General features: G+C 40.7%; 1 protein-coding gene across 3 annotated transcripts in view; it reads right to left on the bottom strand.

Annotated features, from left to right (window-relative positions):
* LOC124137253 (atrial natriuretic peptide-converting enzyme-like) overlaps positions 1-27,478 on the bottom strand; it is a 205,531-nt gene that overhangs the window by 118,179 nt on the left and 59,874 nt on the right. The window contains exon 1 of one of the 3 annotated variants that reach the window (XM_048392390.1): positions 15,753-16,384. The exons of the other annotated variants lie outside the window; for them this stretch is intronic. Coding sequence (XP_048248347.1) covers positions 15,753-15,803 — 51 coding nt within the window. The 5' untranslated portion in view covers positions 15,804-16,384. Of the gene's footprint in view, positions 1-15,752; positions 16,385-27,478 lie in introns of those variants that run through there. 3 annotated transcript variants of the gene reach the window in all.

Here is a 27,478-nt window from a genome sequence, read left to right as displayed (position 1 = left end):
TCATTCGCTCGCTCATTCACTCACTTATTTCATCACACAACCCACCCACGCACCCACCCACGCACCCACCCACACCACCCACGTCACTCACTCACTCACTCCATACATCTTATTTCACTTACGTGTATGACCACATAGTTCGGTCCGGGGAGTCCCCACGCTGACGCAGCATGTTTATGGCTACGTTATAAGACAGGGTGATTAAGCACCGTTATTCCCCTATAGCCCCCTTCTCCACACTCCGAGGGAGTAATGAGATGTGTAAATCTTCATAACGGTTATAGGACGTGAGGTCCCCAGTACGCGATCTGTCATTATGACACACAGGACACTGCCTCGGTGATGGCTTTCATAGTGTAGTTAGTTATCAGCGTCCATACTTCTCTAACTGCCTCTGTGATGGCTTGGCGTCCAGACAAGGCTGGGGGAACCATTAGAATGCTATTGAATCCGACAGCTAACCTAAACTTAGATTATATATGTTATTAATGTAATGAAATGTTAAGGCTAACGCTGTTGGAATCGACCCTCATAAACGTTTCAGAACATAAAACTAGCAACACTATGAATGTTTCGAAATTGTTATATGTGTTCAAAACCTCATGCTGTTCGAGGAACTTACACAAGTGCGTATTCGTACTGTATACCGCATCCTGTGAACGCATCCAGGGACTTTCTGAAGTGAATATTCGTGCTTGTACTTAAACACCAATTAAGTTAACTTTTCAGTCGACTGAACTTGTTCCAGAAACCCATGTTATCTTAGGTATTGCCCTTCACCACGATATTTATGCCAGGAATGTGCCCAATCTCGTGCCAGGCCACGTGCTTTGCGATACTTCAAGATGACCCCGAGAGTACTGTGAGGGAAATATTCGTGTTTCCCAATTATGTGAAGTTGTTGAGCTCCACCAAACATTCTGAGAAACGATAATACCTCATTAGTGGCTTTTCCGAAACATTTCATTGTCGTATGTTTACTCTGACGTTAAGCTCGGCAGCAGCTTGCCGGATCAACAGCTTACATATACTACGACCAACTATTGTTATTTCAATAGCGTCTCAACGCAGATCAAGTCGTCAGTATTTAATACAATATGAAATATAATTCTCCAGACCAACGTCAGAGTTATTGTGACAGTCAGCCCCTCCCTTATGGGTAACGCTGATAACAAAATGCTTACAAAGGAAAACTTGAATTTCAGTTATGTTCAAATCACAGATTTATTATGCTTCCCCGGGCTTGAATTAAACATTAATAAGTGACACTTGTCAGTGCTGGGCCGTTTTTCATCTATGTCACATTTGTGTTTATTTATTGTGGGGAACGTTGCCCCATCACCGAGAAAAATGTCTTGTGAATTCTACTAACGTAATTAGTAATTAGTAACACCGGCCAGAAGGTTAGTAAACAGCGACTTTACTATCCTGCCTGGTAGATTGCACAAAGATACTATAATACATATACCACCAAGACTTCGTAGCATTTTGAGTTTGTGACGATAGGCCACGCAGTATTTGTTTGTTTGTTTGTTTGTTGTTTAAACCCGCGGACATCAATATTACAGCTATGTGGTACGTAAATAATCGAGTCTGGACATGATAGTCCAGTGACTGACATCATGAGCATCGATCCACGCAATTGCGATACGGTGATATCCATCAACCAAGTCAGCGAGCCTGACCACCCGACCCCGTTAGTTGCCTCTTACGACAAGCATAGTCGCTTCTTACGGCAAGCATGGGTTGCTGAAGACCTATATTTCTACCCCGGATCTTTACGGGCCACCCGGTTACAAAATACTAACTTATTAGTACAATCCACTAACATGTCTCTGAATTGACAGTGAAATTCTGTTAACAACAGTAGATGAGATCTTCTCTTTCCTTGAAGTAAATGATGTTAAGCACACTGTCTGGAAAGTGTGTGCTACTGACTGTCCACGATAAGTTATATAACAACATTTGTAATCTGTTATCTATGGTGTAACACTCTTCAAGCAGCGTGTGTAAAGTGTTCGATAATGGCTCTGTGTCTCTGACCGAGTTCTATCTAAAGAGATGCCGGATTGCGGTAATGGTCTGATTCTTTGATAGATCATGAATCGTGGAAGACAATAACATGACCCCCGTGTCCTTTGGATCTGATTTTCTTGAATGCATTATATCTGTGACCCACCAGGAAAAAGAGGCCTTATTGGTGCTAGGATACAACTGTGCTGTGACGTCATAAAGAAAGTCGTTTGACGTCAACTTACTTAAAAATCGCCATGTGTACTGACTATAAATATCCTATTTTTCTCTTGTAAGTTCGTAGTGTAATAAAAACATTATTTCAAAGCATTTCAGCATACATGTAACATTCAATTAAACCAACATTTGATCTGAGAACTGAAATTATTACATACACGGACATAAGTCTAACATGGGACTTTGCAGAAAATGATCCCAAATGTTTGATGCTGTGTATCTCTGTAATATAAATGAACTGAAGCTTAGGAATTGCATTTTTGTGGTCCTATGATACCATAGTTTTAATATAAAAAAAAGTCAGTGGACAGTGAGAGACCAGATTGGACAGTTGGAGACGAGACTGGACAGTGAGAGACCAGATTGGACAGTTGGAGACTAGACTGGACAGTGAGAGACCAGATTGGACAGTTGGAGACTAGACTGGACAGTGAGAGACCAGATTGGACAGTTGGAGACTAGACTGGACAGTGAGAGACCAGATTGGACAGTTGGAGACTAGACTGGACAGTGAGAGACCAGATTGGACAGTTGGAGACTAGACTGGACAGTGAGAGACCAGATTGGACAATTGGAGACTAGTCTGGACAGTGAGAGACCAGATTGGACAGTTGGAGACTAGACTGGACAGTGAGAGACCAGATTGGACAATTGGAGACTAGACTGGACAGTGAGAGACCAGATTGGACAGTTGGAGACTAGACTGGACAGTGAGAGACCAGATTGGACAGTTGGAGACTAGACTGGACAGTGAGAGACCAGATTGGACAATTGGAGACTAGGCTGGACAGTGAGAGACCAGATTGGACAATTGGAGACTAGACTGGACAGTGAGAGACCAGATTGGACAGTTGGAGACTAGACTGGATAGTGAGAGACCAGATTGGACAGTTGGAGACTAGACTTGACAGTGAGAGACCAGATTGGACAGTTGGAGACTAGACTGGACAGTGAGAGACCAGATTGGACAGTTGGAGACTAGACTGGACAGTGAGAGACCAGATTGGACAGTTGGAGACTAGACTGGACAGTGAGAGACCAGATTGGACAATTGGAGACTAGACTGGACAGTGAGAGACCAGATTGGACAATTGGAGACTAGACTGGACAGTGAGAGACCAGATTGGACAGTTGGAGACTAGACTGGACAGTGAGAGACCAGATTGGACAACTGGAGACTAGGCTGGACAGTGAGAGACCAGATTGGACAATTGGAGACTAGTCTGGACAGTGAGAGACCAGATTGGACAACTGGAGACTAGGCTGGACAGTGAGAGACCAGATTGGACAATTGGAGACTAGACTGGACAGTGAGAGACCAGATTGGACAATTGGAGACTAGACTGGACAGTGAGAGACCAGATTGGACAACTGGAGACTAGCCTGGGCAGTGAGAGACCAGATTGGACAACTGGAGACTAGGCTGGACAGTGAGAGACCAGATTGGACAATTGGAGACTAGGCTGGACAGTGAGAGACCAGATTGGACAATTGGAGACTAGACTGAACAGTTAGGGACCAGATTGGACAATTGGAGACTAGACTGAACAGTGAGAGACCAGATTTGACAATTGGAGACTAGACTGGACAGTGAGAGACCAGATTGGACAACTGGAGACTAGACTGAACAGTTAGGGACCAGATTGGACAACTGGAGACTAGGCTGGACAGTGAGAGACCAGATTGGACAATTGGAGACTAGACTGAACAGTTAGGGACCAGATTGGACAATTGGAGACTAGACTGAACAGTGAGAGACCAGATTGGACAATTGGAGACTAGACTGAACAGTTAGGGACCAGATTGGACAATTGGAGACTAGACTGGACAGTGAGAGACCAGATTGGACAATTGGAGACTAGACTGAACAGTTAGGGACCAGATTGGACAAATGGAGACTAGACTGGACAGTGAGAGACCAGATTGGACAATTGGAGACTAGACTGGACAGTGAGTGACCAGATTGGACAACTGGAGACTAGGCTGGACAGTGAGAGACCAGATTGGACAATTGGAGACTAGACTGGACAGTGAGAGACCAGATTGGACAATTGGAGACTAGGCTGGACAGTGAGAGACCAGATTGGACAATTGGAGACTAGTCTGGACAGTGAGAGACCAGATTGGACAACTGGAGACTAGTCTGGACAGTGAGAGACCAGATTGGACAACTGGAGACTAGGCTGGACAGTGAGAGACCAGATTGGACAATTGGAGACTAGTCTGGACAGTGAGAGACCAGATTGGACAATTGGAGACTAGTCTGGACAGTTTGGGACCAAATTGGACAATTGGAGACTAGACTGGACAGTGAGAGACCAGACTGGACAATTGGAGACTACGACCCTCGGTCTGCAGCCCCGAACCTTCAGCAGTCCAGGTCTAGCCGATGTAGATGCAGTTCCTATGCAGATAGAGTATTTGTTAACCACATTTATCTCACATTTTTAGCAAACGAGTAAAAGTACTGATAGAAATTTGCATGATTGCACCATACGCCGAATCGGGAGCCTTTGTTCTGTTTAAGTCGGAGGTACAAAAGGCACAAAGTACGAAATCGGCTGTATATTTCTGATACATGACGTCACACTGTCACAGTGTGATTAATGTGATTCGGAGGGCGTGGTTCGTCGCCTCCTCATCGGCTTCTAGTCGAAATGCGTGAATTATGCACGCATCAATTTCGGACCTCATCCATACATAAGAACATTTTGAAACTTGACACACAAAAATACACTATTCCACAAGTATCAAAGCCTTCCTTGTCCTCAAGACAAAAACACCTGCATTTATCGGGAATGTTTAGATCGATACAAATACTGCCATAAATGTGGCTCAGGAGAATCCTAAATCGTTGTACGTAATAAATCTGTTCTTTGAAGTCTGTATTCCACAGGACAGTGACTTCAGTCAAATGTCACTTCTGTTAGCCGTCTTTATTGGTGCTTTTCATCCCCGTGACGTCATGGTCTGGACGCTCACACCAACACGTGCTGAACGAGTGCTGGAGCCTTGATCAGCAATGCCGTGGAATAAAGAGTCACACAATCACGAAGAATTAACACTCCTACATTGGGGATAAGTGACCATGATAACTGAGGGTTACTGATCTTCAATAAGAAAACATATATCAGTTTGAATTAAATAGTTTTTAACTCTAATGCCTGACAATGACAGGAACCATATTTACTACATAATTCGGAACAACTCTTACATATGATTACTGAATCCTTTTCTTTCGCGTGTAATGATTTCCAAACTCTTATCCGATTGGTTTGTAAATTACACAAATAGGAATTTTCCCATTTAGTGAAAACGTGAGACAACTTTCAAACGTACTGCTATGATCTGAGACTCTTTTGAAAAAAAATATCTCCAAAGCCCTCAAATGTCTTACTTCCGACGCAGGGTATAACTCAGTATTATCTGAAAGTGCAGATTTTCATAAAATAATATAGTGTGTTATCACACAGCAGAGTGTTATTGTATCAAACCATAATATGAACAATACATTCGCTTTGAAAGGTCTTGGGTGAAGACTTTTATTATGTTTACTCAGTGCCGTAAATCGTTCAATATCCTGGCGACTTTTGGTGTTGCGACAACTCCGCCACTCGGCCATCACCTTCCGCTGAAGGATCGATCCCTGCCGGGGACTGACACGGGATTTAGGTATCAATTATCCGTCAGCCTTTTGATGCAAACAACTTTGATATCGCTAGTCGATCTGATGAAAATTCCTCTCCAACATTTAATGGATAAAAGATGATTTTATACATAGTGGTCGGGTAATACAATATGCCCATAGTAAACGCGGCGTGAAGCTACCGCAGGCTCTTGTCGGCTTGATTTACAACTGATCATTTTCTCCTTGTTCTCGTTAGTCAACAGCTTGGCCAGATAATGCTTTATTGATGTTTACGCGATTTTTACAATCAATGAGACATTTCTAACACTCGACCCTAAATCTTTTAGATTGTAGGTACTTTTGAAACGCCTCTTTGACGAAACATAACTGCTGGAGCACTCCGCGCCATTGTTTCATTGGGATACCGCCCTGTAGGGACCTGGAGTGAGTGAGTATGGATTTACGCCGCTTTTAGCAATATTCCAGCAATATCACGACGGGGGAAACAGAAATGGGTTTAACACATTGTACCCATGTGGGGAATCGAACCCGGGGCTTCGGCGTGACGAGCGAACGCTTTAATAACCACTAGGCTACCCGACCTCCCTGTAGATGATCTAGAACACCAGCAGAGATAGCTTTGTTCAAAGCAGTTTCTTTAATTGCTCTATATAACACCATATACATCGTGGATTTATGGTCTATGCACGTCCACTTACCATATGTGCATCTCTGTACTGAAATGTAGTTAGCACACCGGGTATGCATTTGTATACCGAACGTTAGTGCGCACTATGTGTGCTGTATACTGAAGTGTGAGTGAGTGAGTTGGGTTTAACGCCGCTTTAACAGTATTTCAGTTGTATTACGGCCTGTCAGCTTAATGTGGGAGGAAAGCCGAATCGGTGCATGTCTCAGACGTTTAAAACCTTGGTGAAACCCACGAGCACGGGTATGGTGCTGACAAACCTAGAAACACAATCGGGGGATTCGAACCCAAAGTCATAGGTTTCTGTACACTGAAAGGTATACATACTATATACATCTTTAACCTCAATGGTACTGCACATGCCACGTGTTCATCTGTGAAGTCTGGCTGTGATCGCTCATGTGTGAAGTGTTTGTTATCCTTCTCCCGAGAAGGCAGGAACATGAGTACTCCGCCTGGAGTGTGGCTATCTGGCCTGTTGCAGTGAGGCCGAATGCTTCCAGATACTCACACCCAATGACAACTCGCCCAATCCCTTTTCGTACCACTCGTACACGTGTCCTTTGTATGTATGATGAAGCTACTTATTTACAGCATTAGAAAGTGACCGGATTAGTTGACTAGTACCTTAGCTATTCTCAGCATACCGTGGATATTCCGGGTCAGTATAAGTCCACACTAACCCATGATTCATCGGACGGGCTTGACTTTTATCGGAAAAGTGAGTGAGTGAGTGGGGTTTTACGCCGCTTTTAGCAATATTCCAGCTATATCACGGCGGGGGACACCAGAAATGGGCTTCACACATTGTACCCATGTCGGGAATCGAACCCGGGTCTTCGGCGTGACGAGCGAACGCTTTAACCACTAGGCTATCCCACCGCCCTTTAAGGGAAAACAGGGATGAGAATGGATGTTTTCCTGTTCAGCTGAAACTTCTTTTTAATGGTGCGTGGTCCATAATTTGGGGGTGTTTATGGGTGTTCAAGGGGGCTTGGCCATCAGGTTTAAATAAATTTGTGGTCACATAAATTCGCGGATCTGCGGAAGATTCTCACCCCTGGGAATGAGAATTGTTCCAGAAAATGCTTGAAAAGAATATTTATGATTCTACTGTTGAAAATATTAGAAATTGTCTGGCACAGAAAATTAAAGAAATAAACTTTTAAAACAACTTTCTTTGAATATTAAGACTCATAGTTTCAATTTTAAGAAATATATCTGTGGTTTTACATCTGTTGCAGAGAAGTATCTAGTCTCGACAGTTCTATCTAGTACACACACACACACACACACACACACACACACACACACACACACCCTCCAAATATCAATGGTGGGTCCCTTAAGCATGATGTGGATAGAATAAGGTCTGCTAAAATTACACCGACCGACCTAACTTCCCCTGATCCATGGACTGTGTTCATGTGGGTATAGGTATCTCCACAGTACCGCCGTATACAGTGCACCGGTTGTGCATCAGAGGCAACACGGTCGTTTTCTCAATACCAGCGCTAGGAGCTGTAAGTCCAGACGAGAAACCTCTCGGATACTCATTCCTGTGTCTGCCACATGGAAAGTCCAAATGGAATTGAGGCAACAAATTAATAGAGACCAACCTCGCGAATCTTTATAAACGTTAGGATGAGACGCAAGACAAAAATATTTTGTCGCACATAGGTGTTGCAAGTCTTCAGGTTAACTCGTCAGGTTCAACAAATGTTCATGAGATTAAACAGAGCTCGGACATGTTCTTGGATCAGTGTTGGTATACATGGAAACGACGTTTGGTTTAACATTATAACAGTAATATCACGGCGTGTCAGCTTAATGTGGAAGGAAAACCCGAAGTGATGCAGGTCTCCGACGTTGAAAAGGTAATATTAGGTGGAAATATCCCTTGGATAAACATGGCAGGAAATACTATTCGACACAGCAAAAATACCGTCCAGAGGTCGAATTACGATATTACGTCGGATATGATACTCACAGGCGTCTCGCATCCGCAGGTTGTCAGCGTGTTGGACAGAACAGACTGATACATGTGTTATGAGTCCTATAACGTTATAACCCTGATAGGGGGCACTGGTGGCCCAGTCATCTAAGGCGCCGCGTTTCGCTGTGCAGAGTTGCGTCCCTTGGGCACGACAGAAACCTATGATTGTGGGTTCGAATCCCGGTTCGCCCCGATTATGTTTCTAGGTTTGTCAGCACCATACCCGTGCTCGTGGGTTTCACCGAAGTGGTAAACGTCTGAGACCTGCATCACTCCGGGCTTTCCTCCCACATTAAGCTGACACGCCGCTATATAACTGTAATACTGTTAAAAGCGGCGTTAAACCCAACTCACTCACTCACTATAACCCTGATTAAATATTTTTTAACAATCACGACGTGACGTTTGTTGAACTCAGCAGGACAGAAACGAAGAAACGCGATAAACCCCGTACTATAATCATAGGAAATCCCTGCTGTAAGCAGAGTCATCTGTACGATTCCGACTAAATTAAAAGCAGGGAATTATAAATCACTATACAATACTGATGATACCAGATCTTCGCGAAAAGGTGAACGTATCTTTCCCGACCAGAGCCACCCGTCACAAACTGGGGAATTGCGTCAGACATTTTTTTGGTCACTGATGGAAATTTGGAAATGTCCTCCACATGTCTATTATAAAACGTTTTGAGAGCCTTTCTGGGGCCTTCAATGTTGTAATCCTGATCAAATACTTTTGATTGAAAATCATCGTAGAAAGATCTAAATCATGCTCGATTGTACCTCAAAAGTTGTGACATGTAGACTCTAATCATTAGGGCTGGAGCTGCTGGAATAGTGTTCATTCGATGGGAAGGTTGACTATTGGAAAGAAAAAGTCATTGCTGTTGTCATACAGCCTTGTGAATAGTTTCTTGTCACTCGGAATCTTTATGCATATATGCATATGAAACACATGATGCTTGTTTCTGGTTCACAAGTAAGGAAAGAAAGTATGTACCCATGTTTGATGGTGGCCGAAAATTAAAGAAACAAGATATGGCTACTCGATGGTGGCGTATTTCATACGGGTATCAGTTGTGTTTTGAACCTCGAGTTCTGTTTCGGGGACTGTTTCAGCCTAGTCACTTTTTGATGATGTTTGTAATATGTTGGTCAGTTCCTTACAGAATGTCCAGAGGAAATAATTTGATTTGACGGTTGTGTACAGCAGCGCCAAATGACAAAATAAAAGACTTAAGCAGTCTTTCTAACCCACGAAGTGCCAACGTCAATGTATTGAGTCTGTTTCCGACTTTCCAAAGGCGTCGACGCAGCAGAAAGGACGAAGGGCAAATGATGCCATTCATTTGAAAGATTGTGTGCCTCTCCTTCAGGAACCATTGGGACTGCACAAAGTAAGAACAAGACTATACTCTGTGTCATTGAAAGAAATCAAACGACTCCAGCAACTTTTACTGATGGGTTGGTCTACATACTAATGAGCCCACGTAATTGAGAGTATAGTTCTTGATATTGCTTTGAAACGTTTGGCCAAACCACTAAATCAGACAAAGAACGCGTGTTCTTGAATTTGAAGGAAATTGTTGTTTTAGACTAAAGTAACATTCTTAGATAAAAACGATTTTCTGAAAATGTCCCACAATATTTTATATTTCAGGAATCACTAACACTTTCATTTTCCTAAACTTATACCAATTCATCCAATTTGTTGAATATAGGAACATGTTCCAGAATGTGGATATTTCCTGCTGCCAGGACTCCCCATATCGGTACCAACCTGCAGGTCATGTAATCACAGGTGACTTCTCTATTGCTGACAACAACCTTCGTAAGTTATTCAAGTGTGGACCAAAATATCGCGAGTAGTCTCCTACCAATTGGAAACATATCTTTAATGTTGTCTTTGGTAGAATGCTTAAAAAGAGGAAACGGAATTGGAATAAACCCATTCTGTCCCAGCCAGCTGTCATCCAAAGTCTGGCTGCCCCACATGAAAAGTTTGTAGTTGTACCTACTGACAAGGTCTCAAATAACATAACCTTTTTGTAAGCATCACTACATTAATTGTTGGATCAAAGAACTTGGTATAAATGACGTATCACATAATGCCACAAATAATGCCAGTATGTTAACTGAGTAAGAAATCTGCCCAAACCATGTCAGCACTGTCAACTTTTCACTTGACTCTAAAACCTAAAGACATGTCCATTCCTCTTTTGCACTGGATTCCAAAACTCCATGACATCTATACAAAGAGAGAGAGAGATGTTGCTGGGTCCAGCAAATGTACCACAAATCCCTGTCACAAAGACTAACCATAATCCTTGATACAATCAAGGAAAGACTTTCTGTACATTCACAGAAAGTATTCGAGACAAGTGGAATCAATACCTTGTGGTTTCTCAAAAACCCAAAGGATTGCTTGACATTTTGTGAAACCATTCGATTTTTAAACTTTATACACGACTATCCCAAATGACAAACTTAAGGAAAAACTTCATTCCTTGATCCATGGTGCTTTTGTTACAAAACGTGGTGAACACAGATACAGTTACGTGTCTATATTAAGAGATTCAGGACAATTTGTGAAAAAATGAAAGCAAATGCCATCTGAAGTTTACTGAGGAAACAATATGTAAACTGCTGTACTTCCTCATTGATAACATCTACGTGAAATTTGGGGGTAAGACATTTAGGCAAGAAGTAGGCATCCCCATGGGCACCAATTCCCCTTCTTGCGGATCTGTTTCTTTATGCATATGAATCAGAATTTCTGCTCGGATTGGCAAAGTCAAAACAAGGTAATTTGGCCAAGAAGTTTACCTTAAGCTTCAGGTATATCGATGATCTGATAACGTTCACTAACCACCAAATAGCCAATTCCCTTCCACCGATTTACCCACCTGAACTAGAAATAAAGAAGGCCAGTGAGACCGCCTTATCTGTTTCATAGCAATGCATAAGGATTCAGAGTGACAAAACACTCTCCACAAGACTGTATGACAAGAGGGATGATGTCAGCTTTCCAGTAGTCAACCTTCCCTTTATGTCGAGCAATATTCAAGCAGCTCCAGTTTTTGGTGTTTAACTTTTGAGATACAATGGAGCATCTCTTTCTACCAAGATTTCAAAGAGCGTCATACGACTCTTGCTCAGAAGTTGTTCGATCAAGGTTAAAACATGCAAGGCCTCAGTAAAGCTTTCAAAGATTTTTATGAAAGACGTGTGGAGGACTTTTTCAAATTTGACGCATCGGTGACAAACATAATGTCCGATGCGATTCCCTGTTTTGACTTGCATATTTGTGACGGGTGTCACCGGTGGGGCAGGATACGCTCACCTTTTTGCGAAGACTTGGTATCATTACTATTTGACTGTAATTCACAATGACCTGCTCATGATAAAATCGGAATGGTACAATCGTCTCTGCTGTTAGAAGAGACTTATTCTGGCTATTGAAATGGTTTTGTCGCCTATATTTACCATTGCAGAAGTTAGTTCGCATATGTTTGAGTGTATGGGTGTTCATGCCACTGTTGGCAGTATTCTAGCACTGTCATTGTGCCCATATAGGGAGTTGAACCAGACCTTAGATGTGATGGTGGAACGCTTTACGTTAGCCACTCGGCTCTGAACTCTCCCCACACATTATTACAAGTAAATAACATGCAACGTGATGATCCCGTGGATACATAAAACACGTGGTGGTACCGTGGAGACATACAACACGTGGTGGTACCATGGGTACATACAACACGTGGTGGTACCGTGGATACATACAACACGTGGTGGTACCGTGGGTACATACATATATACACAGATATACTTGAAGTGCATCACATAATTCAAAAAAATGGAGTTTGGCAACCAGTTCTTTGAATGCGACGATGGAGATAATTTTAAACACATGTGTAGAGACAATCACAGTGAATACATCGTGACTTGAGGCACGTGTTTTGTCTCAAGCGACAAGAAGGCTAAATACGTTCACTACACGAACACTGCCACAACCATGCTGAAGACACATACAATCTACCTTGCCAGTGTTCATCTCGGTTATCTTGGTATCTTATAAATGGTAGTATTGAGGTGAACCAACTCTTCAACGTACACGTTCATCGCAAGTCTTCTTTGTCAACATTACCGTTGTACCCCTCAGGTGCCTTCGATTCTTAAACCTTAAACAGCTGTGGGTACACACGTTAAACTGTTTTCGGTCAAATCTAATAACGAGAGAACACGACGAGCATGTGTATAATAGTTTCACTGACTAGATGTGACCCATAAAGACGGAATGGTTGTCTAGACGTGGTAATCAGTGCCACTCAGTAACTGAAACATTGTATCAGTGTAGTGAGGGTTACTGTTAGATGGATATGTTTGATACAATATACAAATACAAAAACTGATCTGTTCGGCTTTGAAGGTATTCGCTGTTCCTTCAACACAATGAACAGAGAACACACACAAATCACATAATGAAAATATAAACACCCTACTTTAAAACCTTTTTATCAAAAGTGGGGCAGATAAAGAATTTATGATTAAAGGCATATTGTTATCACTTCTTATGCCCTAATACTTTCAGCCCAATTCTGACTTAGACAGACGGCATCAGTCGTTGGACGACTCTCAGAATGCATCAAAGATAACGGTGTTGCAGAGACTACAGGGAGTATGAAAGTGTTTGGGACTGCAATGTGCAACGCACCTGGCTATCTAGAAAGCTATGCGGGACGCTATATATACCCGTAATTGTGCATCTATTCCCCAGCAGTAAGTATACCTCCGTGAAGACATAAAAGCGTCTAGCCCATGTCTATCGCACGAAGACTAACATTTAGAAAATAAAGTTTTCTAATTTAATAATATATCTACAAACTAAAAAGTGAGATCCAAATGGAGCTTAGAGCAATGTTTAATTTCTGCTCAGGAATCCAAGACTTGAGTTGGATTCCTTTCCCTGTTTATCTCTAGGGTCGGTGGGACTATATCTCAACTTCCGTCAGAAGGTAACAATGTGGCTATAGTTGTCAGTAGGTACGGTGAATAGGGGTAAAGGAGTCTCCAGCCTTGGTGCTGGTGCTGCTACTCATAGAGAAGTGATTGGTCGACTATTAACAGCATCAGAAGACATACAAATCAGAACAGACTATGACTGGAGTAGTGTTCCCTTTGCTTGATATTCTTTTTTTGCAGCTCATCTTAAACAGTTTCATTCCTTAAACATACGTATCTTGTCAAAGCATTGTAAAGAACAATTTAGGAAGAGGGCCACTGTTGGTCAACGGGAAATGTCAAGTTTAAAAGTTAAGGGAAACTTTGACATTTTGTCATGCAAAGTTCAAAGATGTTCAAACTCCTTTTTTTTCTTTCTTTATCTTGCAAGTTTTGGACTTTTTCTACTGTTCAACTATGAGCATGTTGGTGACACCCGATTGGTGCTTTACTGTATGTTTGTACTATTTTTATCGACATCTGATAAAAAAAAGTTTTTTAACTACTTGCGCATATTTATTATTAACCTTGTATTTTGGCCTCCAACATTGTATCATACTTACATAGTGTACTTCAGGCTAACATTGCGTATCGTTGATATCTATGCTTCAAATCATATTTTACTTGGTTGTGGCAACAATATTACATTTCCCTTCACGTTCTTTTTTTAATATTAAATCTGTTAATAGTGATCAGTCCATGTAATTGTTCCTTGTAATGCATCTTTCTGTCATACAATTCATCTTCTTACCAAGCACTGCATCTCGCTGTATCTTTGCCCTTTTCATATTTGTTCCTACTTGGCCAAACTGTCTACAATACCTTACCAATGCATCATTCTGCGGCATTCTTCATCTCTTCGTTTGATTTAACAATTTGTATGTAGGTTTGCAGTATCTTCAATGTATCGCGGTTAACGAAATTACAGCAACGTTAAAGTAAAGATTTCTGTACCAAAATATCCCAGCATCTTTTATTGTTTCAGCATCCGAAGTGTCTGATTCACTGGGACAAAGATGCCGTTCCGACATACATGTAGTAGGTCGCATTTACGTGCACATAGGGTCAGGAAAATGCAACTCACCTGATAATATGAGGTGAGGTGAAATGGGGGTTAACGTTGCGTTCAAGGTTATTGCACTTATATAGCGACGTGCATGCACGTGTGTGTGTGGCTGCTTGTAGTTGTGTGGAGTAATGCCGATTTCACAGTGCGAGGCCACTGAGATACCATGTCGCAGTTTAACATGAATACCCCACTCAGAGTCCTTATTTTATGCCCTTAATGCCGCGCGCCAGGCAGGGTAGCAATAAATACCACCTTTAACGTCTTTTGGTATGAAGCGACCACATTTAAATATATACAGCAAATATATACAAAGAGACTTGGACCTCGACTGAGACTTCTAAAGAATTCCCTATATAAATATGTGACCAGGTCGACAATAGTAACTAAAGACAACGCATTTTGAGGGCGTATTTGTTGATCGGATTCCAGTTTACTATGCAACATAAACGTCTTTATATTTCCACCAAAGAAAAATGTTTGTTCACCATTTCAAGTAATCTACTCTCAGGCGCGTTGACCGTAAACATGAGTCTTTGCTCAAACAACTACAACGTGGAATACAGTTTATTAGCGCTTGCCCGTGTCAGTGCAAGAGAAGTCATACTAATACGAAAGTTAATACCACTCATAATCAGTCAGCAGTAAAAAGGCCTTTAAGAGCCCTGCTGTTTACCCTTGGTCAGTTGACAGGACCATAAAGAGGCTAATATCCAGTGCAAATATTAATGGAAATGATAATTATAGTATTTAAGGCCAGATCTGGCGCTTTATCAGCTGGGGGCCGCTAAGGCCTTGTAATAATCAAAGATGAAAGAGGTCGTACAATGACCAGAGACCTTGAATAAAGGCTTGTGCAGGTATTAACCAGGCATGTATGCATGACCTTAGAACGATCCAGACATAGAAGCTACACAGCCAGAGAATACCAAATGGGCATACTACTATACACTGTAACTGTATTCTGATATCAACTCTAAAAAAGCTAGGAAATAGACATTCACAATGAAAACCAAATTTCCGAAATTATGAAAAAAAATGAAATATGATTTTTAAATTTTGTGACATATGAATATACAGGCATATGAAGATTTGCCTACCTGTAAGCACAGCCCCATTAGTTTGCGGAGTGTGAAGTCGTCATTCCGCATACTATGTGTCTGTAAGTCCGTCTGTCCACCTGTTGGTCATCACCCGGTGCCATTACATCGTAGTAACACACCACGTCTGCTGATATCATACACACGTTACATCCCTGCAAGATCCCGTGTGTAAACACAAGCGGTGACAGTACCAACCCTGTCAGATCCCGTCACATGGGCAAGTAATCACAGTATTGCCACTCGCTTCTTTCCTGTGCTGCTTCCCACCAATCGGCTTAGTCTTACTCCACTTATCACTGTATTGCCTGCAAAATGCTAAATAGCCTTTCCATTTAGCAAATCAACCTGTTCACATGTTGGAAATGGTGTATTTATGACACCTTCTACTTTCCACTTGGAGAGTCTAGCGCACTTCATCAGTGCAGTTACGCCACGAGAAGTGGTTCTAGGATCCAACGTCGAGCGGCATCAGCGTCTGCCACCTGTTTTGAGATGGGCCGTTTCTATCGAACGCAGCTGGTATGACAGGGTCTGTGGAAGCGCCGGACAGCGGAGAAAGCGAAGCGTTACATACTATTGTGCGTGCAGTGTACTGAGTATGGTGCTGTGTGGAGTACACGCTGAGGCTAGCACCGTACAGGTAGAAAGTGATGACAACCCGCTCGTTTCATAATGGCATTAAAGTAAATCAGATGCCTTTAGGCGTCAGTCCTCGACGTGGCCTTATCCCTTTTGTCCACCATATGTATACTCGCCCCTTTGACCAATAGTCAGTTGGAAGGACTCACGCCTCAAGCCTGTATATAAATCTGTCTTCGTTACGTTAGTTCAAGGGTCAACCAATGTATACGTAGTATTTTAAAAATACCATACTACTACTAATATATTCTTATACATTATCACTCGTCTCCGTGTGTGTCGGGAGTGCGAGTACTGTGATTAAATCTTTGTTGACCTGGTGACCATAGCTTGACCAACGATGTCACGGCTGTATTTGGCGACAATGGCCAGAGGTAGACTCACTTTCTCTTATTGCTTTGCTTACTCCAAGGTCTAAACAAGAAACAGTTTCCGCCCCGACAAATGTTCTCGCAGACAGGATTACTCCGTGTAATTATTTATTCGTAAGTAGAGGACTTTCATCAGGAGAGAGGTGTCACGGCGCCAAAGGCACTTACTTTACTTGAAGAAATATCTCGCCATTCAGAAAGCAATTATATAATAACTGCACTCTAGTCCGTGTTGTCACTTTCCAGTCTTCACGGGGCACCCTCACCTGCTTTATTACCACAAATGTCTTGTACCTAATTCTACAGCAAATTGAGGATATATGTCAGACCCACTTATATGAACAGAATTGAAATTGCTCTGACATTTACAACCCATCTCTTAAACAAGTCCATGCTATCCAGATGTCACTTCAGGACCAAAACTTGTCGTTGCTGAATTAATGTCAACCGAATTAAAAGAGAGAAAGTTTAAAACACTTTTTAGCGCTCATAAGATAATCTGGTCAGGGTGGCTGACTTGGTTGATGCATGTCATCGTATCCAAATTGCGAAGATTAATGCTCATGATGTCAATCACTGGATTGTCTGGTCCTGACTCGATTATTTACAGCCCGACGTCATGTAGCTGGAATATTGCTGAGTGCGACGTTAAACAACAAACAAACAAATAAACATCATAAGATAATCAGGTGTTAGTGTGAGGATAAACACAATCCGTAATCCACTACGAAAACTAATGGTGTGTGTTTGTGCGTGTGGATTGTATGTTAGTGTAAGGGTGGGTCGGTTACAATTTTTACAACCAAGTGGTTGACCAAGAATCCCTTAATCTTCTGAATGATATAACCAAGTGGAATTCCCTTAAATCTCACATCAGGGGCAACTAAATTTATTAAATGGACACGGAAAAGGGTATTTCGAAACATTTCAAATACGAGGAGTATGTATGGAGTGTTTGCAGATGATAGCAACCATATCGAACAGGTTTATTGTTTGGCGTTTATATATTTTCTATCATGATAATTAATCTGGATCCATGGGCTACCCGTGCCCACAGAAAGGCGCAAGTTAATGAAGAAAAACACAAACTTGTGAGTAAAAGAAACTATACCTCTCAGTTAATTTTATCACGTTTGATGTTCAATTGAAAATATCAATATCAATAAATGTTAGCGATATTGTAACCCCAAAATGAACTTTTAAATGGTTTAGTCAGCATTCAATTAATACTTTTACATGGTTTAATTTTTTAAATAACAATTTGATTTAAAACCTTAAAAAATTCAAACAATAACTAGGAATAATACGCAATAAAGGTATCTTGGACATCGTATCTTTGAAAATCAACAAATTTGCTTTTTCGGCGCAAATTTACAACTTTTCAAACATGTTAGGGATCATGTGGTTACAAATCCCCTTGTTACTCCTGTCCTTATTGAACCAATTTAATTTTACACAAAATTTCCCATCAACAGATTACATTTTTCAAGCTCAGCTGTTGCAGAAATGAGTGGAGTGTAAATAGACATAATCACATTTAACAACAGTTCTTTCACTTTCCAATTACATGAAGAACAAACTGGGTACACTTTCTTTTGCCCCTCAGTCTAATGTATCATTCATTCCCACCTTTATTCGTTCGTCCAAACCCGTTAAGGTACCATCATCCTAATTTTGCTTCCGGGTTTATCAGCACCATACCCGTGCTTGTAGGTTTCAGCAAAGTGATAAACGTCTGAGACCTGCATTACTTCTGGCTTTCCTTCCACATTAAGCTGACACGCCGTCATGAAACCGAAATACTTGAAAAAGCGTCGTTAAACCAAACTCACTCACTCACTTAGGAATTGTATATAGCATCATTAACATCTACTGAACCTATCACTAAAACTATCGACGTCACAATCTGATACAAAGGCGTTGTCATAGGATCTTTCGATGTCGATGTCAAAATCATACCTATGAAATGCCAAATAAATATATATCCAAAAGCAACAATTCATCGTAAAATGTCATGAAATAGAGGATATTTCATGTGTCGAGTGAAATATCATGTTGATATTTCACGAGACATATAGAATATCCCATTTATTATATACCTTTTGTGTAGGTATTTACCGGGAAATTAATTTTTTTCATAAAAAAATGTAATATCTTGAAACGTAAATTCTCCCTACCTACCACGCAGGGACGGTTCACCGCCTCTTGTGTTTGCGACTTAAAAAGTAGTTTCGTGTTTGCAAAATCTTACAAAATATAAACAAAAGTATAAAAAAATATTAAGGGTCACGAAATTTCTTTATCATACATTTAGATATGATTATATACAAAATCAACTTTAACAAAAAATAGTCTTCAAAACCAGGCGACCGCTGTTGGAAGCGAAAGAATACACGCTGGTCAAGTAACAAAAGTGGCGCTTTGCGATTCGAACAGTCTAGATTGACGAGTTAAATGAGAAATTTACAGCTTATAACGAAACATTTTCGAAAGAATAACAAACGGGAAGAGGTTATATTAACTCCATAAATGACCATCTGTCATTACTTAGCTTTGTCAATATGGAACTAACGTAAAAGGACGTCAACAGTTTGTGTACGGGCTTGACACTTACGATAAAGGGAGACAATTTAAGGGGAAGAAACCCTTGTATGACAATAGTTCTGTCAAAGTGTCATGTTCACTTCAGTGAAATATCAAGTGTTATGTTCACTGCAATGAAAATATCACTTTTCTTAACTTCAGAAAACTCAGTCTTTCTCACTGAAGTATATAATATAGTTATTAATTTGCCCTTACCAACTCGTCACCATAATTTCAGACATTGCCACGAGGGGAAGAAAAGGTTGTTCAACACACTCTCATGTAATTGTTGGTGGTTTAATGTCTTTTATTACAAGGACGTCTTCACTGTAAACTGAACAGCACTAAATTCGCACGTGAAATTCACCCGTGTTAGGCCAAACCACTACTGTACTTCCTGTAATAAAACCCTGTCAAATTAAAAGTCTAAATCAGAAGCGAATCTTTCAACCGTAGTTATTAAACGGAATATACAATGTGAGGCTGTAAAATATTTTCAAAGCAATGTTAGTGATGTTCTTGGTATTGCTTTTCAGCTAATTTCAAATGCAATAAATAAAATAAACAGAACGAACTCAATATATCATTACAATACGGTACATGATGAAATTCACAGATAATGTGAAAACCTTGGTATTTCATGTTTAAGATTTTTGCCAGTAGGAGGAGGTGCATTGAAAAAGTTGAAACAGGAATAAAAGCTTCATATTGTAAAATAGATGGTTTAGACCATGCAACTGTAAGTCAAATTATTATTTCAGTTAACAGTTACAGTGACACAGACAATGAAAATATTTCAGAATAGAAGTTTTGAGGCTTTCCCTTTCTTTCGCGATGCCCTTCAGCTGTTATCTTTATTGCGCAGACCCCCTTGTAACAACATGCATTAAACCACCCAAAATTACGTGATAGTTTGTAAAACAGCTTTTTTCAACTTCATGATAAAGTCTGAAAATATGGTGACGAGTTGGTCAACTACATAAAAGACGACTTGTTGCTTTGGGATATATCTATTTTTCATTTCATCGGTACGATTTTGCAGCAAACGGACTCTACAACGCGTTGCTAGTACACTGTGTATGGAAAAGGTAGTGTATTCCGTAAAGTTTATAGAGCTCGTCAGTATTTCCTGGTAATGTTTGTTTGACTATCCATGTAGCTTATGTTCCTTTCTGTGAAGAGTGAAGAGACCAATTGTCTTAAACCATATGGCCAACAATACATACTCAGATTCAATACATCTTTAATGTAATATACATGAAATATTGTCTAGACACTGCAATATTCGCCATGCAAGGCACTGTCTAGATCTTGCAATATTTGCCATTTCAGATACTGTCTATATCGTTCAGTATGAACCATATATGATATTGTCCAGACAGTACAATAACCGCCTTTCAAAGCACTGTCTAGATCTTGCAATATTTGCCATACCAGATACTGTCTAGATCGTACAGTATGAACCATATATGATATTGTCCAGACAGTACAATAACCGCCTTTCAAAGCACTGTCTAGATCTTGCAATATTTGTCATACCAGATACTGTCTAGATCGTACAGTATGAACCATATATGATATTGTCCAGACAGAACAATAACCGCCATGCAAGGCACTGTCTATCTTGCAATATTTGCCATACCAGATACTGTCTAGATCGTACAGTATGAACCATATATGATATTGTCCAGACAGTACAATAACCGCCTTTCAAAGCACTGTCTAGATCTTGCAATATTTGCCATACCAGATACTGTCTAGATCGTACAGTATGAACCATATATGATATTGTCCAGACAGTACAATAACCGCCATGCAAGGCACTGTCTAGATCTTGCAATATTTGCCATACCAGATACTGTCTATATAGTTCAGTATGAACCATATATGATATTGTCCAGACAGTACAATAACCGCCTTTCAAAGCACTGTCTAGATCTTGCAATATTTGCCATACCAGATACTGTCTAGATCGTACAGTATGAACCATATATGATATTGTCCAGACAGTACAATAACCGCCATGCAAGGCACTGTCTAGATCTTGCAATATTTGCCATACCAGATACTGTGTAGATCGTACAGTATGAACCATATATGATATTGTCCAGACAGTACAATAACCGCCTTTCAAAGCACTGTCTAGATCTTGCAATATTTGCCATACCAGATACTATCTAGATCGTACAGTATGAACCATATATGATATTGTCCAGACAGTACAATAACCGCCTTTCAAAGCACTGTCCAGATCTTGCAATATTTGCCATACCAGATACTGTCTAGATCGTACAGTATGAACCATATATGATATTGTCCAGACAGTACAATAACCGCCATGCAAGGCACTGTCTAGATCTTGCAATATTTGCCATACCAGATACTGTCTAGATCGTACAGTATGAACCATATATGATACTGTCCAGACAGTACAATAACCGCCTTTCAAAGCACTGTCTTGATCTTGCAATATTTGCCATACCAGATACTGTCTAGATCGTACAGTATGAACCATATATGATATTGTCCAGACAGTACAATAACCGCCATGCAAGGCACTGTCTAGATCTTGCAATATTTGCCATTCCATATACTGTCTATATCGTACAGTATGAACCATATATGATATTGTCCAGACAGTACAATAACCGCCTTTCAAAGCACTGTCTAGATCTTGCAATATTTGCCATACCAGATACTGTCTAGATCGTACAGTATGAACCATATATGACATTGTCCAGACAGTACAATAACCGCCATGCAAGGCACTGTCTATCTTGCAATATTTGCCATACCAGATACTGTCAAGATCGTACAGTATGAACCGTATATGATATTGTCCAGACAGTACAATAACCGCCTTTTAAAGCACTGTCTAGATCTTGCAATATTTGCCATACCAGATACTGTCTAGATCGTTCAGTATGAACCATATATGATATTGTCCAGACAGTACAATAACCGCCTTTCAAAGCACTGTCTAGATCTTGCAATATTTGCCATACCAGATACTGTCTAGATCGTACAGTATGAACCATATATGATATTGTCCAGACAGTACAATAACCGCCTTTCAAAGCACTGTCTAGATCTTGCAATATTTGCCATACCAGATACTGTCTAGATCGTACAGTATGAACCATATATGACATTGTCCAGACAGTACAATAACCGCCATGCAAGGCACTGTCTATCTTGCAATATTTGCCATACCAGATACTGTCAAGATCGTACAGTATGAACCGTATATGATATTGTCCAGACAGTACAATAACCGCCTTTTAAAGCACTGTCTAGATCTTGCAATATTTGCCATACCAGATACTGTCTAGATCGTTCAGTATGAACCATATATGATATTGTCCAGACAGTACAATAACCGCCTTTCAAAGCACTGTCTAGATCTTGCAATATTTGCCATACCAGATACTGTCTAGATCGTACAGTATGAACCATATATGATATTGTCCAGACAGTACAATAACCGCCTTTCAAAGCACTGTCTAGATCTTGCAATATTTGCCATACTAGATACTGTCTAGATCGTACAGTATGAACCATATATGATATTGTCCAGACAGAACAATAACCGCCATGCAAGGCACTGTCTAGATCTTGCAATATTTGCCATTCCATATACTGTCTATATCGTACAGTATGAACCATATATGATATTGTCCAGACAATACAATAACCGTCTTTCAAAGCACTGTCTAGATCTTGCAATATTTGCCATACCAGATACTGTCTAGATCGTACAGTATGAACCATATATGATATTGTCCAGACAGTACAATAACCGCCATGCAAGGCACTGTCTATCTTGCAATATTTGCCATACCAGATACTGTCTAGATCGTACAGTATGAACCATATATGATATTGTCCAGACAGTACAATAACCGCCTTTAAAGCACTGTCTAGATCTTGCAATATTTGCCATACCAGATACTGTCTAGATCGTACAGTATGAACCATATATGATATTGTCCAGACAGTACAATAACCGCCATGCAAGGCACTGTCTATCTTGCAATATTTGCCATACCAGATACTGTCTAGATCGTACAGTATGAACCATATATGATATTGTCCAGACAGAACAATAACCGCCATGCAAGGCACTGTCTAGATTTTGCAATATTTGCCATACCAGATACTGTGTAGATCGTACAGTATGAACCATATATGATATTGTCAAGACAGTACAATAACCGCCTTTCAAAGCACTGTCTAGATCTTGCAATATTTGCCATACTAGATATCGCTAGATCGTACAGTATGAACCATATATGATATTGACCAGACAGTACAATAACCGCCATGCAAGGCACTGTCTAGATCTTGCAATATTTGCCATACCAGATACTGTCTTGATCGTTCAGTATGAACCATATATGATATTGTCCAGACAGTACAATAACCGCCATGCAAGGCACTGTCTAGATTTTGCAATATTTGCCATACTAGATATCGCTAGATCGTACAGTATGAACCATATATGATATTGACCAGACAGTACAATAACCGCCATGCAAGGCACTGTCTAGATCTTGCAATATTTGCCATACCAGATTGTCTTGATCGTTCAGTATGAACCATATATGATATTGTCCAGACAGTACAATAACCGCCATGCAAGGCACTGTCTAGATTTTGCAATATTTGCCATACCAGATACTGTCTAGATCGTACAGTATTGTCTATACACTGCAATTGTCATTACTCTGATTCCTTTCAATCAGATAATACGGTAGGAAAAATACATAACACAACTTAACTGAGGGTTGTACGAATGACCTCATTTAAATGTTCTGCCTGGACAGGGAGAGTATTTACGAGCGTCTTCTTTTACTGTAAAAAGGCAGTTTACTGAAACCCGTGGTTCCTTAGATCCCTGGCCATGAGTGACCTTTCCTGTTGTTATAGATTATAGACATCTTCTCATCTAAATTCAAGTCAGAAATTTGCATTTTGAGTACAAATGTCAGACTCTCCGTTAGTATGTGTATTGGCATAGGACGTCTTATTCCCCTGGGGTCGCTGTGTAATATTGTCCTGCACGCGAACAGGTCAGTTAGCATTAGTGGCACTGTCATCATGGTGAACTTGTGGGTAATATTTGTTACATATACTATGGCTAGGAGCACAGGGCATTAGCCCGAGCACGACAGTAACCCGAATTCGCGGTATGTATGCATATGCAAAAGAAGTGATTCAAGAGCAGGACAATTTGTAATTCTTGCGAGGGGAATCTGAAAGCTGAGGCAAAATACTGTATCAAGAATTTATCTGGTCTGGACTATCTATTATCGTAAAATAATTAGCAAAACTGTAAAAAAAAGGAGTTATATTTATCATGTAAACACATACGTGTTTAGATCTAAATCCTAAACGGAATACACACTTGGTGCGTTCTATCTGAACGCGTTTAGGGTCTAAACATATGAAATGAGGTATCGTCTCTCAGCCCAAACACCGCATGTATGGTTCATATTGTACGATCTAGTATCTGGCATGGCAAATACTGCAAGATCTAGACAGTGTCATACAGGGTAGATATTGTAGTGTCTAGACAGTTTTCATGCAGGGTAGATATTGTAGTGTCTAGGCAGTGTCATGCGGGGGAGTTACTGTAGTGTCTAGACAGTGTCATGCGGGGGAGATATTGTAGTGTCTAGACAGTGTCATTCAGGGTAGATATTGTTGTGTCTAGACAGTGTCATGCGGGGGAGTTACTGTAGTGTCTAGACAGTGTCATGCGGGGTAGATATTGAAGTGTCTAGACAGTGTCATGCAGGGAAGATATTGAAGTGTCTAGACAGTGTCATGCGGAATAGATACTGTAGTGTCTAGAAAGTGTCATGCGGAATAGATACTGTAGTGTCTTGACAGTGTCATGCGGGGGAGATATTGTAGTGTCTAGACAGTGTCATTCAGGGTGGATACTGTAGTGTCTAGACAGTGCCATGCGGGGGAGATATTGTATTTTCTAGACAGTGTCATTAAGGGTAGATGCTGTAGTGTCTAGACAGTGTCATGCAGGGTAGATACTGTAGTGTCCAGAAAGTGTCATGCAGGGTAGATACTGTAGTGTCTAGACAGTGTCGTGCGGGGTAGATATTGTAGGGTCTAGACAGTGTCATGCGGGGGAGATATTGTAGTGTCCAGACAGTGTCATGCAGGGTAGATACTGTGGTGTCTAGACAGTGTCATGCGGGTTGTTCAGATATTGTTATGTGAAATAAAAGACACTTCTTTGACCTGTTTCTTACACCTATATGTACACTACAAAGATCCATACTCAATTAGTGTTGGACTCCGGTTAGCCAACAATCTGTAGTTATTTCACTGTGCCCGATTCGCCGACGCCAGTTCCTAACATTCGACACATCGGAATCATACACAAGCATTCAAAGGAAGACTATACGGAGTGATCACTGGAGCAACAAGTACACATATACACGAGACAAAAGTCCAATTACAACATACTAACAAGATTGAAGAAACGCCGAGCCACATATCTCAACTTTGCCCAAGGATAGAAATCAACAAATACTTGCACAAACAGCATCTTTCCTTCGGTTTTACCAACCAGCGGCTGGGTGCGTCGCGACCAACAGCGTCATGTTGGAAGTAATCTCGGCGCTGATTCGATTATTTAGTAACCCAAACCCGGTAAAACGTAAAACCTAATTGTACTCTTATTATATTCACCGTAGATAATTATTAAATGAGTTCTTATCATATCTAGGCTATCGCAGTTCCATTAGCGTCGCTTTTTTTAATTAGAGAGACCGGCGGCGCACAGCCCCACAGTTTCATTTCCATATAGTAGTCACGCATAGATGAAAGAGGAGCTTTCTTCTCTTCTACATGTCTCAACAAGGCCGCATTAAGGCACACAGATGCTAGAATAAAGATATTTGAAACATTAATGCATTGACAGGTACATATGTGGCATAGCAGACATTCCTAGGCCGGCAGGAAGTGAGTGATTCGGTGAGCGCATATCGCTGCTTCAACTTAGGTCTTAAGTATGCCACACTTATATGAAGTGTCTCGGCTAATGCACATAGCCTTAAGTTAGCCTTGTGTTTAATAAACGTCATGGTGAGAATTGAATAAACACTGCTAACACAATACTATACAATACTATACAATTTTGAACGACTTTCCATAGGCATCGAGAAGGAAAAACATTGCAGAACATGGATTTCATATTTATGGTTGTTTGTTATTGACCCAGTCAGCAACGTCAGGGCTGCGTTACGACTGGTGAGGATCAGACAGACGATGAAACACAATCAACAAAGTCGCCGAAGCTGCCCACCCAATCCACATTTAGTCTCCTTTTTACGACTTAATATTTCCCTGAATTCCCACGGGGTACTGAGCTACACTGCCGGACAAAAGAAAGTATACACTTGAAAATTGGATTTGACAGAAAATTACATATGTTACTGGGTTGGAACCAGTCGCCCAAACACTGAAAAACTTGAGGTCCCGGTTACCCCCCTGGATTTTTTTTTATAGAAAACAGTTTTATTTGAATCATGTAAATACAAGTTGGGGACAAGTGATATTTGCCCCCCCCCCCCCCCCCCGTCAAAAAAGTTAGCTACGGCCTTGATCTCCACCGACATATAGCTGAAATATTGCCGAGTGCGGCGTTAAACAAGAAACAAACAAACATCTGCCTAACTTTAATATAATGGCAATATAATGGCAATACTTTATATATATAAGCGGAACATCGAGCTCACACAAGATGTCCATTTTGTGTATATTCTCAAAGAAAATGACAAAAAAGAATTTCTACGAATGTATTAAAGTTCGTAAAGTTCGAATACAAGACTGTTTAAGCCCCCAACACGTTCCGGAAAGGCATGGTTTTAGGTGAAATAGTGCAGAATCGCGATCTAACTGTTCACTGGTTCATACACAGAAGTAATTGCATCTTTCGGATGAAAGATTACGACGCGCTCTCCTCACGCTTCTAAACTTTACAGGGAAACTTCGGCATAAGATATAAACAAACTGCCACCAACATAAATCTGGAGAAGTTTCCATGCATGAGAAAAAAGTGAGTTGCCATTAATTTAAGAGAAAAACAATCGAGCGTCTGAG

Source organism: Haliotis rufescens, unplaced genomic scaffold, assembly GCF_023055435.1.
Source record: "Haliotis rufescens isolate VD_foot unplaced genomic scaffold, xgHalRufe1.0.p SCAF_11, whole genome shotgun sequence".
Taxonomy (NCBI): domain Eukaryota; kingdom Metazoa; phylum Mollusca; class Gastropoda; order Lepetellida; family Haliotidae; genus Haliotis; species Haliotis rufescens.
This window is presented reverse-complemented; position numbering and strand designations above follow the sequence as displayed.